The 17,570-nt window shown below is 40.6% G+C and overlaps 2 protein-coding genes across 2 annotated transcripts in view; one reads left to right on the forward strand and one right to left on the reverse strand.

Moving 5' to 3' along the window:
* Positions 1–17,570, forward strand: part of LOC307154265 (uncharacterized protein) — a 217,571-nt gene that overhangs the window by 154,959 nt on the left and 45,042 nt on the right. The window lies entirely within an intron of this gene.
* Positions 1–17,570, reverse strand: part of adamts5 (ADAM metallopeptidase with thrombospondin type 1 motif, 5 (aggrecanase-2)) — a 29,039-nt gene that overhangs the window by 3,730 nt on the left and 7,739 nt on the right. The window contains exons 2-7 of the mRNA XM_079846598.1: positions 13,992–14,124; positions 12,063–12,230; positions 10,933–11,216; positions 6,959–7,142; positions 5,768–5,943; positions 1,307–1,482 (exon numbers count right to left, since the gene is read on the reverse strand). Coding sequence (XP_079702724.1) covers positions 1,307–1,482; positions 5,768–5,943; positions 6,959–7,142; positions 10,933–11,216; positions 12,063–12,230; positions 13,992–14,124 — 1,121 coding nt within the window. The remainder of the gene's footprint in view (positions 1–1,306; positions 1,483–5,767; positions 5,944–6,958; positions 7,143–10,932; positions 11,217–12,062; positions 12,231–13,991; positions 14,125–17,570) is intronic.

The raw sequence follows: 17,570 nt of genomic DNA on the forward strand, positions 1-17,570 counted from the left end.
TGTATTGAGGTATGATTATGACCCTGGATCACGTCTCCAGTCTCGAGTCGCACGGGTTTATCTGTGGCAATAGCCAACAATACATTGTATGGGTCAAAATTATTGATTTTTCTTTTATGCCAAAAATCATTAGGATATTAAGTAAAGATCATGTTCCCTGAGGATATTTTGTAAATTTCCTACCGTAAATATATTAAACATTTAATTTTTTGAGTGAATGCAGCACAATCACTAACATAAATGCACAACTTTAAAGGAGATTTTCTCAATGTTTCGATTTTTTTGCATCCTCAGATTCCAGATTTTCAAATAGTTGTATTTATGTTGTGTTTATTTATTCAGCTTTCAGATGATGTATAAATTTCAATTTAAAAAGATTGACCCATATGACTGGTTTTGTGGTCCAGGGTCACATTTGTGATTTTTCTCTTCTTCCACGTCGATAGCATTGTTCTCTCAGGGAAAACAAAGGAACATTTCCTACTTCTGTAAATCACATTAAGCATGTCTCAAGAATCCGTCAGATTTCCAGATGTGAGAGACTAGATCTAGATGAGCATCGGTGTGTGTTTGTATCCACATCAGCATATTTTGGGGACAGTAGAAGTGTATTGTCCTCATTTAGGGTGTTTTCACACCTGAGAGTCCGCACCAAAGTTCATGTTTTGATTCATTTTATACATTCTGTAAGTTTTGGTTTGGTTTCTCATTGCAGTTATGCGAGTGCACTAAAGAACTTTACATACACACTTGCGTCGTGTCGTCATCATCTCTGTGGGCTGCATCTTGACATTGATTGGTTTGTAAACGGACGTGCGTCTGACGTCAGCGTGTTGTCAGTTCGGCGGGAAACTTTGACAAGAATGAATGAACAGACGCATATCGTTGCCACTATACTGTTATTATTACGGCATTACTCCCTGCAGCTCCAGCTATACTCGAGGAGAGTTCACATTCGCCAAATCAACGTCCTCGTTGTGCGAACATTTGATCGTCGCCGGCAGGAAAAGAGGAGAAGAGCGAGCAATCCTGCGGGAACATCCAGAACTTCCTGTAAATGTTCTGAAAGTCCGAACCATACAGAAAATGCGTTCACACTAGAAACGAACCAAACCTTTGTTCAGTTTGATCCGGACCGAGACTACCTCTTTACATCTGACCACATTTCGTCTGTTTGGTCCGGATCGTGGTCCGGGGGAGGTTTCACACCTGTAATATTGATTCGGATCAAACTGAAAATCCGGACCAAACACGGTAGGTGTGAAAGGGCCCTTAGATAGCCAAGTGAAGGTGTGTGTTTTCTGACCTCTTCTTGGTGAAATTTCCCGCCACTTTGATGCAGCCGTTCCCGTCGCCGCCACACACACCACACTTGTCGAACTGAAGTTTGGAGCCGATGATCCCGTCGCAGCCGGTGCGAACACACTTCCCTCTCACACACACCGAGCTGCTGTACGGCCGGCACTCCGTCCCGTCAACCACCTGCAGAAAAACAACAACGCTTGGTAACACTTTGGGCCCTATTTTAGGGGTCTAAGCTCATGGTCTAAAGTGCAGGGCTCAAGTTCACTTACGGCGTCCGAATCCACTTTTGCTAGTTTAACGACGGGAAAAATGGTCGGCGCTCCCGGCGCATGGTCTCAAAGGGTTGTCCCTATTCTCTTAATGAGTAATGGGTGTGTTTTGGGATTTACGTGCGTTAAACCAATCAGAGTCTCATCTCCCATACCCTTTAAATGCCAGTTGCGCTCGTACCATGGCAGATTCGCTATTTACATGAGGGAATTTGATAGTGGAAAGACCGAACTATAGGCTCACATTACTAACGTGCTCTTCAAATAACAAATATATATTTATATTACAGTCTATTTCCTCAAAATAGCAACGCTTAACGATGCGCCAGAACACACATCGTTCTCATTTGCGCACAAATGGGCGCAAATGCATTTGCTATTTAAACAACGTGGCGCAGGACGTGAAAATGATAACTGCGTCGGGCTGAAACTAGCAAAACACACTAGCGTCGCGCCTGCCGCTGTATTGCGCCGGGTGTAAGATAGGGCCCTTTATTTTACAGTGTCTTTGTTACAGATCTTACATACTGTAGTAATAACTATAAAGTATGCAAACTTACATGCAACTAACCCTAAACCAACCCATTTTCCTAACCCTAAGCCTATAGTAAGTACAAGTTAATTAAGTTAATTAATATTACTCAGTACTTAAATGTATAATTACACTGTAACAAGGACACCTTAAGATAAAGTGCAACCCAAAACTCACTGTGATGTCTGCTGTTCATCTGTGAAATCTCACATACTCAAGGTTTGATAAATATATCACTAACAAAAAGTACCAAAAGTACTACGGTAATACCATGTTTTTAGGACGTGATATTATGGTAACAGGGAACGTTCTCTCAAAGTTACAAACAAAAGTTCTTCCAGTAACTTTAATAGAACGTTCGTTCACAGTTATCTGGGCTTTAATAACGTTAGCACAAAAACATTATCTGATGTGTGTGTTCAGTAGTTATCTGATGTGTGTGTTCAGTAGTTATCTGATGTGTGTGTTCAGTGGTTATCTGATGTGTGTGTGTTCAGTGCTTATCTGATGTGTGTGTTCAGTGGTTATCTGATGTGTGTGTGTTCAGTAGTTATCTGATGTGTGTGTGTTCAGTAGTTATCTGATGTGTGTGTGTTCAGTAGTTATCTGATGTGTGTGTTCAGTAGTTATCTGATGTGTGTGTTCAGTAGTTATCTGATGTGTGTGTTCAGTAGTTATCTGATGTGTGTGTTCAGTGGTTATCTGATGTGTGTGTGTTCAGTAGTTATCTGATGTGTGTGTTCAGTGGTTATCTGATGTGTGTGTGTTCAGTAGTTATCTGATGTGTGTGTGTTCAGTAGTTATCCGCTGTGTGTGTGTTCAGTAGTTATCTGATGTGTGTGTGTTCAGTAGTTATCTGATGTGTGTGTGTTCAGTGGTTATCTGATGTGTGTGTGTTCAGTAGTTATCCGCTGTGTGTGTGTTCAGTAGTTATCTGATGTGTGTGTGTTCAGTAGTTGTCTGATGTGTGTGTTCAGTAGTTATCTGATGTGTGTGTTCAGTAGTTATCTGATGTGTGTGTGTTCAGTAGTTATCCGCTGTGTGTGTGTTCAGTAGTTATCTGATGTGTGTGTGTTCAGTAGTTGTCTGATGTGTGTGTTCAGTAGTTATCTGATGTGTGTGTTCAGTAGTTGTCTGATGTGTGTGTTCAGTGGTTATCTGATGTGTGTGTTCAGTAGTTATCCGATGTGTGTGTGTTCAGTAGTTATCTGATGTGTGTGTTCAGTGGTTATCTGATGTGTGTGTTCAGTGGTTATCTGATGTGTGTGTGTTCAGTAGTTATCTGATGTGTGTGTTCAGTGGTTATCTGATGTGTGTGTTCAGTAGTTATCCGATGTGTGTGTGTTCAGTAGTTATCCGATGTGTGTGTGTTCAGTAGTTATCCGATGTGTGTGTGTTCAGTAGTTATCTGATGTGTGTGTTCAGTGGTTATCTGATGTGTGTGTTCAGTAGTTATCCGATGTGTGTGTGTTCAGTAGTTATCTGATGTGTGTGTGTTCAGTAGTTATCTGATGTGTGTGTGTTCAGTAGTTATCTGATGTGTGTGTTCAGTGGTTATCTGATGTGTGTGTTCAGTAGTTATCTGATGTGTGTGTTCAGTGGTTATCTGATGTGTGTGTTCAGTGGTTATCTGATGTGTGTGTTCAGTAGTTATCCGATGTGTGTGTGTTCAGTAGTTATCTGATGTGTGTGTGTTCAGTAGTTATCTGATGTGTGTGTGTTCAGTAGTTATCTGATGTGTGTGTTCAGTGGTTATCTGATGTGTGTGTTCAGTGGTTATCTGATGTGCGTGTTCAGTAGTTATCTGATGTGTGTGTTCAGTGGTTATCTGATGTGTGTGTTCAGTGGTTATCTGATGTGTGTGTTCAGTAGTTATCCGATGTGTGTGTGTTCAGTAGTTATCTGATGTGTGTGTGTTCAGTAGTTATCTGATGTGTGTGTTCAGTAGTTGTCTGATGTGTGTGTTCAGTAGTTATCCGATGTGTGTGTGTTCAGTAGTTATCTGATGTGTGTGTGTTCAGTAGTTATCTGCTGTGTGTGTGTTCAGTAGTTATCCGCTGTGTGTGTGTTCAGTAGTTATCTGATGTGTGTGTGTTCAGTAGTTGTCTGATGTGTGTGTTCAGTAGTTATCTGATGTGTGTGTGTTCAGTAGTTATCTGATGTGTGTGTGTTCAGTAGTTATCTGATGTGTGTGTTCAGTGGTTGTCTGATGTGTGTGTTCAGTAGTTATCTGATGTGTGTGTTCAGTGGTTATCTGATGTGTGTGTTCAGTGGTTATCTGATGTGTGTGTTCAGTAGTTATCCGATGTGTGTGTGTTCAGTAGTTATCTGATGTGTGTGTGTTCAGTAGTTATCTGATGTGTGTGTGTTCAGTAGTTATCTGATGTGTGTGTTCAGTGGTTATCTGATGTGTGTGTGTTCAGTAGTTATCTGATGTGTGTGTGTTCAGTAGTTATCTGATGTGTGTGTTCAGTAGTTATCTGATGTGTGTGTTCAGTAGTTATCCGATGTGTGTGTGTTCAGTAGTTATCTGATGTGTGTGTGTTCAGTAGTTATCTGATGTGTGTGTGTTCAGTAGTTATCCGCTGTGTGTGTGTTCAGTAGTTATCTGATGTGTGTGTGTTCAGTAGTTATCTGATGTGTGTGTGTTCAGTGGTTATCTGATGTGTGTGTGTTCAGTAGTTATCCGCTGTGTGTGTGTTCAGTAGTTATCTGATGTGTGTGTGTTCAGTAGTTGTCTGATGTGTGTGTTCAGTAGTTATCTGATGTGTGTGTTCAGTAGTTATCTGATGTGTGTGTGTTCAGTAGTTATCCGCTGTGTGTGTGTTCAGTAGTTATCTGATGTGTGTGTGTTCAGTAGTTGTCTGATGTGTGTGTTCAGTAGTTATCTGATGTGTGTGTTCAGTAGTTGTCTGATGTGTGTGTTCAGTGGTTATCTGATGTGTGTGTTCAGTAGTTATCCGATGTGTGTGTGTTCAGTAGTTATCCGATGTGTGTGTGTTCAGTAGTTATCCGATGTGTGTGTGTTCAGTAGTTATCTGATGTGTGTGTTCAGTGGTTATCTGATGTGTGTGTTCAGTAGTTATCCGATGTGTGTGTGTTCAGTGGTTATCTGATGTGTGTGTGTTCAGTGTTTGTCTGATGTGTGTGTTCAGTGCTTATCTGATGTGTGTGTGTTCAGTGGTTATCTGATGTGTGTGTTCAGTGGTTATCTGATGTGTGTGTGTTCAGTGGTTATCTGATGTGTGTGTTCAGTGGTTATCTGATGTGTGTGTTCAGTGCTTATCTGATGTGTGTGTGTTCAGTGGTTATCTGATGTGTGTGTTCAGTGCTTATCTGATGTGTGTGTGTTCAGTGGTTATCTGATGTGTGTGTTCAGTGGTTATCTGATGTGTGTGTTCAGTGCTTATCTGATGTGTGTGTGTTCAGTGGTTATCTGATGTGTGTGTTCAGTGCTTATCCGATGTGTGTGTGTTCAGTGGTTATCTGATATGTCTGTGTGTGTTCAGTGGTTATCTGATGTGTGTGTGTGTGTGTGTGTGTTCAGTGGTTATCTGGTGTGTGTGTGTGTTCAGTAGTTATCTGATGTGTGTGTGCGTTCAGTGGTTATCGTGGGTGTGTGTGTGTGTGTTCAGTGGTTATCTGAAGTGTGTGTGCTCACCCTCTGTGCAAACACCACGTAGTATCCCGTTCCTTTGGCCCGGCATGTGAGTTTGCACATGTCTTTGGGAAGAACGCCGGCAAACTTCGGCACCCATTCCACGAAGGTCTTCACTCCTTTCGGGTCCGTCTGAGGGCCGTTACGCACCTCACACTGCTCCTGTCGGAAGCTCTTACCTGACACACACACACACACACACACACACACACACACACCGTTTCAAATTCTCACCATCTAAAGCCTTACACTGAAGCTGACACGCTCACACACACACACACGGTTTTGCAGTGCATGACCTGACACTCATGTTAAAAGAACGTGAAACACTAAATGACGTATCTGGGAGAGTCCACATGGGAAGCACAGTTTCATGTTGTGTCGAGCCTTCTTAGTGTTTTAAAAATAGTGATTTTTATCATCTTTATTTAAGTGCTATATATAATTTTAATGAGTTCAAATTAATTCAAGGAATATAAAGGGTATACTAAAAAATTTGTATAATAATTGTATTAAAAAAATATTAAAAAATAACAAATTTTTAAATAGTTTAATTGTTTAATTGTTTTATACGTTTTATTATAAATACACGTTTTTTGTTATCACTATACAAGTATACACGTTCTGTAACAAGTCTCAATTAGTCTAGCACAGTTCACATAGAAATCAGAAAAACAAAACAAATAGAATAGAATAAACAAGTAATAAAAACTCAGTGAGTGTTTTAGCGCAATTTTCTCACATCATGGGATCACAACACTAAGAGATAGTAAATCTTTTCCTGGATTTTTTTTTGTGCGTTCCCGAGATTAGACCTTCCTTAACATAATGCCGAAAACCCGAAGTCTCTAGGTGGTCTGGTTGAGGAGTAGATAGAAGTGCAAGATTGGTGCGCACAGACGCACAGAACAGAAATCATGAGTTAACAATCGCAATTTTGTCCGGTGGAAAATTGCGCTAAAAAGATAAGTGCTAGTATTAATTGGTCAGGTGAACATTAACATTAATTTAACATTAATTTTTATGTGAACATGCATTATTTGTGTGTGTGTGGATCAAACTGTGTGTAAAATCATGATAATTTTTTACAGTGTGGCAAGCACAGCTGCCTTTTTTTTTTTACCATAAATTTATTGGAATTATTTTAACAGTGTGTGTGTGTATGCCAGTGTGTGTGTGTGTGAGGAGACTCACTGGCTGAAGGGCACGGCGTGACGCTACATGACCTGTACACGGCTCTCTTCCCGGTGCAGTAGCGTCCGTTGTTTCGGGGAGGAGGATTGTTGCAGAGACGATTCGCAAACTGGACTCCGCCGCCACAGGAACGGGAACACGAACCCCACGGCCCCCATGAGCTCCAGCTGCCGTGGTTAGACGTCTGCCGACAGAGAGTTCATGACACGTGAACGATGGGAGATAATCAGACGTACACTGTAAGAGAATTATCGTATTTTAACGGTAAAAGACTACATGCTACAGTGAAAAACTGTTTCCGTACTATAAACGGTAAATAACCGTGATAGATCTAACTGTACATTTAATGTAATTTTACAGTAAAATACCGTTAAATTTATCTTTAATGTTTTTGGAAGTGAAAAAGAACAAGTCATTGTATAATTTACAGTGAAAACCCGTAAATTGACATTGACATTGCCTCAATTCCCTGTGTGACACTTCACATTTGATGTATTTTTCTTGAAATTACTGTTTCTTCATAGTTTTTTTCTAATCAGTTATGTGCATTAGAGTTTTATGTTACATTTAATGTTGTTAAATTAATGTTTAGTGCATTTTTGCCATGATGGTGTTTAGTGTTTGTGTGAATGACTATATATTACTATTAACTTTCTTATGGAAACGCTGCTTGTGATGAGCTTTGATTGATCATGTGACTCTCATCTCCACTGTGATTGGTGATTGTCAGTGTATTACAATGGTACAAAACAGATACTTCAATAGGTTGGTAAATTAACATTAAATCAGATAATGAAATATGTTTTTTTTTTTTACTGTAAATTTAAGTTAAGTTTGTAAAACCTCAAATGTTGCTACCATATTTTTTTACGGTAGATTTCTGGCAAGCACAGCTGCCAGTTTTTTACCGTAAATTTTATGGATTTTTTTTTTTTTTTTTTTCAGTTAACAGGGAATGTTCTGAACAAACATACTTCCAGTAACATTAATATAATGTTTGTTCAATGTTATCTGGTCTTTAACCCTTAAACTTCGCGTCCTTAGCGACCCAGGACGTCATTCTTTACACATTTTTAAAGTTAGACATCATGAGCCTTCTTAGTATTCCTCAAACCATTCATTAAACAATATAACAAGGAAAAAAAGAGCATTTTTTCTAATTATTTTTGGTAAAAAAGTGTATTGGGTCACTAGAGGCGCAATGAATGTAATAGTGTGAGTCAACAATAACTGAATCTCTCAAGAACCAGTAAGTGCAATTCACACTTTTTCCTCGAGGTAATGTCTGATACACAATGATGATGAAGTTTGACTCATAATAAAACAGAACATCACACTAGTATCATCAGCAACACTTGAAATGTCTCAGCGATTTACAGCAGAGCAATTACTCAAATATTAATGTAATTAATTACCACAGTAATGATGGTGGATCTGGTGAAGAAGCTGCCAGATCTAAATTATGATTTTGAAGACGTTGAAAACGACAGTTATGAGAATATGGAGATGCTAAATCTGGGGAAATGAGCGATGATGGGAAAAATATCTGCTCAAATTTAACCCTTTGCCTACAAGTTCCAAAATGTAACGAAATATGCTTTATTTTATTATTTCGTAATTGTTATTAAAATATCAGTAGAGTTTCATACTATTGCGGCGTTTAACGTTAGATAAAGATCTGGACGCTAAAGACCCGAACATGTAATAATGATTGGCGAAACATTCATGCATTTAAGGGTTAATAATGTTCTTAGCACCAAAACATTTATACATCATTCATGGAACGTTCTGAAACATTTCAGTTGGACATTCGTTTAACGTTTTTTTTAAATGTTACTATTTGTTTCGGAATGTTCCGAGAACATTTAAAAGTAACGTTCTCATAATGATTGAGAATGACAAACTGGAATGTTTCCTTAACGTTCGCATAAGAAAGAAAAAACATGCTTAAACCTGGATGATTCAAATGTTTGGAGAACATTCATAAATAATGTTTTCATAACTCAATGGGAACATTAGCAATACGTTCTTAAAGCATATTTGTGTTAGCTGGGCTGTTCTTTAACATCTTGTGTAACATCTGAAGAATTCAGTGACATGAATGGGCAAAAATGGGACAGAAGCGAGTGTTTTTTGAGCACATCCATTCACCGACCTGCAATAAACAAGCCAAAAAAACACCCGACATGAGCAAGAGACCTGAACACTGGACATTCAGCGAGAGGAAGGGTGTGTGAAACACAGAGCAGAACCACGTTTCCAACAAACAAACACGCATGCATGAGGAGACGCGCTCATACAACGGGAGCATTCTTCATCCGGACCAAAATGAGTCCTCAAAACACTTAATGACCTCTGAGTCTCGGATAAAAATACCCGGGCCGGCCAGGAGAGAGGATGGGAAATTCCTGCCGGTTAAATGTGTTTGATACTAATCTAGTTAACTCAGAACAGCCTGACACACGTGTTAAGAGAGAGACGCGCGGGTCAGGAAGGGCGAACGACGGCTGTGTGAATCAAATTAATCTTTTTATTCAGCGAGGACGCATTAAATTGATCAAAAGTGACATTTATAATGTTACAAAAGATTCTATTTCAAATAAATGCTGTTCTTTTGAACTTTCTATTCATCAAAGAATCCTGAGAAAATAAAATGTGTCACAGTTCATCTAGACAAACTTGCTGGCTTGAGAAAGTAGTTTTAAAAAGCTTGAAGTTTGAAGCAGTTTTATGATTGAAATAATGCCTAAAGCTTGTAGTTTGGAGGCTTTTTAAGTTCTTTTAAGTTCAACTCTGAGCTCTGGTCTTACCTAATGTTTATTTACATGCACAAACTATTTCAAAACTATTAAACTACCCTTTTGATAGACTTCTCTGACAATTACCAGCCTTTCACCATCATTAAAACAAAACTACAAGCTGTTTTTGTGTCAGATCAGTATCACTTTTTATGCATAATTAATAAGGAATGTGTCACTTTAGTGGCATTGGTTGTAATTTTTGCATTAAATGTGAAAAAGTTCTAAATTGGTGAAGTCATTTTTAATTTCCCAGCATCACCTCTGAGCTCTGGTGTTACCGAGTAGTGTCTCTTTCCACTCATTTAAATATGTCATTTTGGTGATCTGATCAAAGATGAGTTTTAAAGGGGTGGTTGATTATGATTTGACTTTTCTAACTTTAGTGAGTGTGTAATGTTGCTGTTTGAGCATAAACAACATCTGCAAAGTTACAACACTCAAAGTTCAGAGCAAAGGGAGATATTTGCTTTTACAGAAATCGCTTTTTAAGGACTACAACAAACGGCTGGTAGAGACTACACCACATTCCTCCTGGGTTAGTGACATCACCAACCCTAGAATTTACATAAACCCCGCCCCCTGAACACGATTTATAGATTATCAAGACAGAATATGCTAATCAATGACTAGAAGATAACTACACATCAGCTTCATAAATTCATCAACTAACCATTCAGAAATGTCCTGTTGCTTCTACATGTTGTCTCTTCTTCTTGAGTCTCTCCATCATTGTCTGACTCCGGTTTGAACATAAAAGGCTAAAAGTTTTTGAAATTTTCAGTGCATGTGTGTGTGAGGTAAAAGGACACAAGCTCTTGAAGCTCCGCCCCCTGTGCCGGGAGCAGCAGCTCATTTGCATTTAAAGGGACAGACACAAAACGGTGCGTTTTTGCTCATCCTCAAAAAGTGACAATTTTAACATGCAATATAAAAATATCTGTGGGGTATTTTGAGCTAAAACTTCACACACACACTCTGGGGACATCAGAGACTTATTTTACATCTTGTGAAAAGGGCATTATACCACCGCTTTAAGGGATAAAATTATTGAGGGGGACTTAAAAAGTTCATCAAGACAAACTTTGTTGGCTTCAGAAAGTAGTTTAAAAAAAAGTTTTAAAGTTTTAAAAGCTTGGAGTTTTAAGTTCTTTTAAGTCTGAGCTCTGGTCTTACCGAGTAGTGTCTCTTCCGGGTCTTGTCCACACATTTCCCCTGAAGACAGATTCTTCCCTTCCCGCACGGCGTTCCTTCAACAGCGGGCAGTTTTTTGGTCAGACACACCATCTGGCCCTTCCTGATGACGGCGCACCACAGGCGCGCACACACGTCCATGCCGGGACACACGGTGTACTCGAGCCCGAAGGCCAATCGGCACTGCTGAACGGCATCGTAACTCTGACCCGGAAGCTCCTCGGGACCCAGGAGAGGCAGACGAGGGACATCCAGCAAACACTCGGCTACACACACACACACACACACACACACCACAAGAGTCAAGACGTTAGTGGAGAAAAGATAAAACTTAGTGCATGTCCAATACAGGTCAATATGGTGATTTTCATTATATATCTAGATGAAATCAGTACGTTTTGAAAGAAGTCTGTATTTATTTACCCAAAAATACAGTAAAAATTGTGGAATATTATTACAATTTAAAATAGCTGTTTTTTTTTTTGTGAATATAATGTAAAAACGTAGTTTATTCCTGTGAGCAAAGTCGAATTTTCAGCATCATTACTCAGTGTCTTCAGTGTCACATGATCCTACAGAAATCACTAATAGCAATGTAATTGTAATTGGCCACATAACCATTATATATTTAAAATTTTAAATACTAAGATAAACTGAAACAAAGTTAAAACTGAAATAAAATATATATTTTTTAAACTAAAATGAATAAAAATGACAAAAGCACATGAAATAAATAAATAAAAAACACAAACAAAATGAATAAAAATAAATTAAAATGAAAACTGAATAAATAAACATAAACGCTAGATTCAAAAAGTTCATAAAAACAATAATAATACATAAAAAATACTAAATTAAGACTGGACAAGCTCAAAATCAATACTGACCAACATAAAGTTGGAAATTAAACATGAAATGCAATTTGCAACCCATTTAAGTAACATAATGCGTTATGATCTCCAGATTATTTCTGCATAAGCATCAGAAAAACAAGATCCATGAAATCACAGGCCAATTTGGAATCTGATCCTATCGAATTGTAACCATTACCATCATATGTTGCAATATTTTTGAGAAAAGCAACATTAAATTGAGTCACAGTGGTTTCTCACCGTTGCCGTCGTCGAAGAAGTCTGTGATGGTGGCGGATGTGCATCGGCTCCAGGGTTTGGACGCGTCGATGGAGGTCAAGATGGAGGACATCAGGCGCTTGTCCTCGTTTGAGCCGAAGCGTTCCTCGCAGAACTTGGAATCATCGTGGGACAGACCCAGCAGATGCCCTGCGCACACACACAGGAAGTGATGTCATCAAGGTGTTTGTGCGTGCAGGTCAAGTGAAGCCAAAGCACCTCGATCACCCCCCTGGTGGCTGGTCCCAGTATAGCTCATAAACCCAGAGTCTCGATCACCCCCCGGTGGCTGGTCCCAGTATAGCTCATAAACCCAGCGTCTCGATCGCCCCCCGGTGGCTGGTCCCAGTATAGCTCATAAACCCAGAGTCTAGATCGCCCCCCGGTGGCTGGTCCCAGTATAGCTCATAAACCCAGCGTCTCGATCACCCCCCGGTGGCTGGTCCCAGTATAGCTCATAAACCCAGAGTCTAGATCGCCCCCCGGTGGCTGGTCCCAGTATAGCTCATAAACCCAGCGTCTCGATCACCCCCCTGGTGGCTGGTCCCAGTATAGCTCATAAACCCAGCGTCTCGATCACCCCCCGGTGGCTGGTCCCAGTATAGCTCATAAACCCAGCGTCTCGATCACCCCCCAGTGGCTGGTCCCAGTATAGCTCATAAACCCAGCGTCTCGATCGCCCTCCGGTGGCTCGTCCCAGTATAGCTCATAAACCCAGAGTTTCGATCGCCCCCCGGTGGCTGGTCCCAGTATAGCTCATAAACCCAGAGTCTCGATCGCCCCCCGGTGGCTGGTCCCAGTATAGCTCATAAACCCAGCGTCTCGATCGCCCTCCGGTGGCTCGTCCCAGTATAGCTCATAAACCCAGAGTTTCGATCGCCCCCCGGTGGCTGGTCCCAGTATAGCTCATAAACCCAGTGTTTAGATCGCCCCTCGGTGGCTAGTCCCAGTATAGCTCATAAACCCAGCGTCTCGATCACCCCCCGGTGGCTGGTCCCAGTATAGCTCATAAACCCAGCGTCTCGATCGCCCCCGGTGGCTGGTCCCAGTATAGCTCATAAACCCAGCGTCTCGATCGCCCTCCAGTGGCTGGTCCCAGTATAGCTCATAAACCCAGCGTCTCGATCGCCCCCCGGTGGCTGGTCCCAGTATAGCTCATAAACCCAGCGTCTAGATCGCCCCCCGGTGGCTGGTCCCAGTATAGCTCATAAACCCAGAGTCTCGATCACCACCCGGTGGCTGGTCCCAGTATAGCTCATAAACCCAGAGTCTCGATCACCCCCCGGTGGCTGGTCCCAGTATAGCTCATAAACCCCGCCTCCCCATGTAGTCTAATGGGACGCAATTGAACTAAACAATCAAATTACACTTCAAATACAGTTTATCCAAAGATGTTTTCTGGCATTTTAGTTAGTTTTATTACGCTGATGTAAGTTTAAGCATTTGTTTTTTTTAAATAAGTTTGGTCTTAGTTAGTTTTTCAATGCTATAAAAACGGGAATGTGACATCATGATTGACAGCTGTGATTGACAGCTTCTCTAAACGAAGTCACTGAGGCACCAACAGACTTTTTGGGGATTTTCGGGAGGAGATTGGAGTCCATAACTGTTTATTTCACACTGACACAATTTTGAGTAACCGTTTCTGCGGGAGTGTGTGTTGTGTGTGTGAGAGTGAGGGCGGGACCTTGATATCTTGGCTCCACACACACTCACTACTGCGCAGAATCAGGTCCCAAATCAGCGCAAGATGTCAGCGCCATATTAGGACTTTGGCGGCTTCACTTTTCACCAATGGAAGAGAGTGAAGGGCATCGTCCATCTTTTTTTACAGTCTATGGTGCAGGTGGATTGTTGATCTGTGTGTGTGTGTGTGTGTGTGTGTGTGTGTGTGTGTGTGTGTGTGTGTACCGATCTCATGTGCCACGGTGAAGGCCGCATGAAGGCCGTCGTCCTCGATGATTGCGCAGCTCCGCTCCGGAGAACATACGGTTCCCACGTCTGCCATGCCGAGAGTATCACACGAGTGATGGCCGCACAGATCCTGAAAACACACACACACTCGCTCATCAATACCAGTTCAACATATTAGACTGTGTGTGTGTGTGTGTGTGTGTGTGTGTGTGTGTGAGAGAGAGAGAGAGAGAGAGAGAGAGAGAGAGAGTGTGTGTGTGTGTGTGTGTGAGTGAGAGAGAGAGAGAGAGAGAGAGAGAGAGAGAGAGAGAGAGAGTGTGTGTGTGTGTGTGTGTGTGTGTGATGATTCGCCCACACTATTTCAAGATCTTTACTGTCATCTGTAATTAATATAATTAAATTCTTATTTTATCCATTCCTCTCAAAGACGGGGTAGAAGGACATTAGAAACAATAAAATACAAGACAGTAAATATAAGAGAATACACAATAAGAGCAATAAACAGTAAGAGCAATTAGAATACACAATACACAATAACACACAATTCAGTAAGATACAATACACAATAGAGTCAATAGTCAAGTCTAGTCAAGTCACCTTCATTTATACAGCGCTTTTAACAATTTAGATTGTTTCACAGCAGCTTTACAGTGATAATAGGAGATTACAGTAACACAGAGTGTTTAGGCTTTACAGCAGCTCTAGAATAAAGTTATTGTCCAGCTAAAGTTAGTTTTTGATTGATTCACTTAGGTTGCACAGATCATTAGTTATTAACTTAGTGGCCACTTGCACAACACTGTTTTATCTGAAAACAGAAAACTTGTAATGCGTTATGTCCATTCATTTGCGTGACAACTGTGTTTGGCGGCTCGAGAACGCAAACTTTGAAATCCAAGATGCAAGTTTAAAAAAAACGTTATCATCTCTGTGTACACTTCAAAAACGTGAATCTGTGAAAACGGCGACGGCGTGCACATGCATATTACGTGTTTAGTCTATAGGTATGCACGTTTGAATATACACTGAACAAAATTATAAATGCAACACTTCAACTCAAGATCAACTCAAAGATCTAAGACTTTTTCTATGTTCACAAAAAGCCTATTTCACTCAAATATTGTTCACAAATCTGTCTAAATCTGTGTTAGTGAGCACTTCTCCTTTGCCTGAGATAATCCATCCACCTCACAGGTGTGGCATATCAAGATGCTGATTAGACAGCATGATTATTGCACAGGTGTGCCTTAGCTGGCCACAATAAATCATAATCTGGATGGATTATCTTGACAAAAGAGAAGTGCTCGCTAACACAGATTTAGACAGATTTGTGAAAAAGAAAAACATAGAAAAAGTCTTAGATCTTTGAGCTCAGCTCATGAAAAATGGGGGCAAAAACAAAAGTGTTTTGTTTATAATTTTGTTCAGTGTATATGTGCGCAGGCCCGTATTCCTACTTTACAAATTGACATCGCCCAAATGACTTGTCCGGCCTGCAAAATACAGAATTTTTAGTCGTTTCTGTGTATCCATGCGGACTGGAATCATTTTGCTAACGTTTTATCTGTACAAAGGTAAAGGGATTATTCAATACAATATGAATAATAAGTAGTAGTAGGTAGTAATTAGTAGTAAATAATCTCCAATATTTAACGAACGATTCGATTGGTCCTAGAGGCAAAGTTGCTCAGAATGAGGAGCTCTACCATATGGTATGAATGTCATGGGCATGTGCGGAAAAACATGTGATATACAATCCTTTACGCACATGAAAAACACAAAGGCGCCTATTTCTTTTGAGTTTCTCACAGGCCTCAAGAGTTATGTTCCGATCCGCCTCGTTAACCTCGTCTGACAGCCGCTCGAAATTCATTGCCGTGTTTTTCGAGATACGCAAACGTCCTCAAAAGCAGTCTTGGCACCTTGGACAAAGACACCGCATGCCAATTTTCAATAAGTCAATAGGACTGACTATTGCATAGCTATTTTTGCCGTTTTTGTGTTTGTTTCATTTTATAGCGCCACCAAGTGGCCAGTCACCGCGACCACGGACCGAGCTAATACATAGATGTATCGAGTTTGGTAAAATGATCTCATTCCCGTTTAAGAGGGATAGCCATTTTAGTAAAATCCCACTTCGAATGTTTTGGCGTCCCGTAGCAGACGTGAATCAAAATTTCGACTTGAATTTTGACAAATGATTGACAATCGGACTCAAGAGTATATTTCTGAACTGGTTTGGTTTCAATCGGGCGGAAAACCAAATTCACCAAGGATTCCAACAATATAAGACACTTGAGCCTGCGACAAACGGTTTAGGAGTTACGAGCCATTACGTACTTTTGATCACTGTAGCGCCACCATCAGGCCGATTGGGACGAACTTTGGTGACGGTGTAGACGGTGTGAGTACTACCATCCCTCAAAGTTTCAACTCTCTACGACTTACGGTTTGGTCTGGCTGCTGTTTTAAAATGCATCCACTTTCCAATAATACCACTTTTGACCATGGAATATGTGGCAGGGATGAAATATCACAAACTGGCTTATTGCAAAAGTGGGATCCAAATTACAGTACCATCTTTGACTGAGCCCTTCAGAACAACCCATTTTTTCAGAAATGTTTGTAAACGCAGACTGTATGGATAGGTGCTTGATTTTATACACCTGTGGCAATTGGTCTGATTGAAATAATTAAGACGTGTCCCAAATACATTTTATTTTAGCTTTATTTCAATTAACGTATGGTTTCTAATAGTTTTAGTTATTAACAATAACAACACTGGTGCTCAACCTGGGATTTGGAAACATGACATTTTCAGTTGGACCAATGAAAAAACGTACAGCTGTCAATCAGACTAAATCCGTCTGAAAATGTTTTACTTTAGCGTTTAATGCAGCACTTTCAAAGCAGACCTTCACTGTATGTCCCTGAGCACCTTTTCACGTTTATTGTTAGATGTGTTTGACTAACAATCCTCACAGACATGCATGCAAATGTTCTCAAACACACTCAGACAGGTTGATTTCTCCCAGGCGTTGTGTGTGTTTACCCGTTAGTCCGAGCGTATGGAAACAGCCTGGACTCTGTTCTCAGATCCACATGAGAGAGAAAGCAGCTCTTCACACGGCAAACCACTCACATTAATAAAAGCTACACGCTGCGTGAGTGTGTGTGTGTGTGTGTAAACGGGTTCAGAGTGAAGTTTAGCTCATGACCTCAGCGGAGCGCATGTGTAATGTGTGATCAGGTGAGAGCTCAGAAACACAGCTCAGGTTCATATACTGCACTCCTGTCACTCACAAAACAAGTGTATAATTATAACAAACTCACATTTTATACTCACAAACCAAGTGTATAGAAATGATTACTCTCATTATGAGACTGAGTTTCCACAGAAAAACAACAGAGACGGGGAGAGAGAGAGAGAGCAACTTGATATGGACAGAGGAATTCCTGCCTAAGGGAATCAGGGAAATATGTCGGCCAAAGGAAGAGCCGGAAAACGAGGGAATTATTGAGGGAAAATGTCTCAAATGGAGAGTTGCATGTAAACATGTTACACAAAACTCACTC

This window comes from Squalius cephalus (assembly GCF_949319135.1).
Source record: "Squalius cephalus genome assembly, chromosome: 2".
In the NCBI taxonomy this organism is placed as follows: Eukaryota; Metazoa; Chordata; class Actinopteri; order Cypriniformes; family Leuciscidae; genus Squalius; species Squalius cephalus.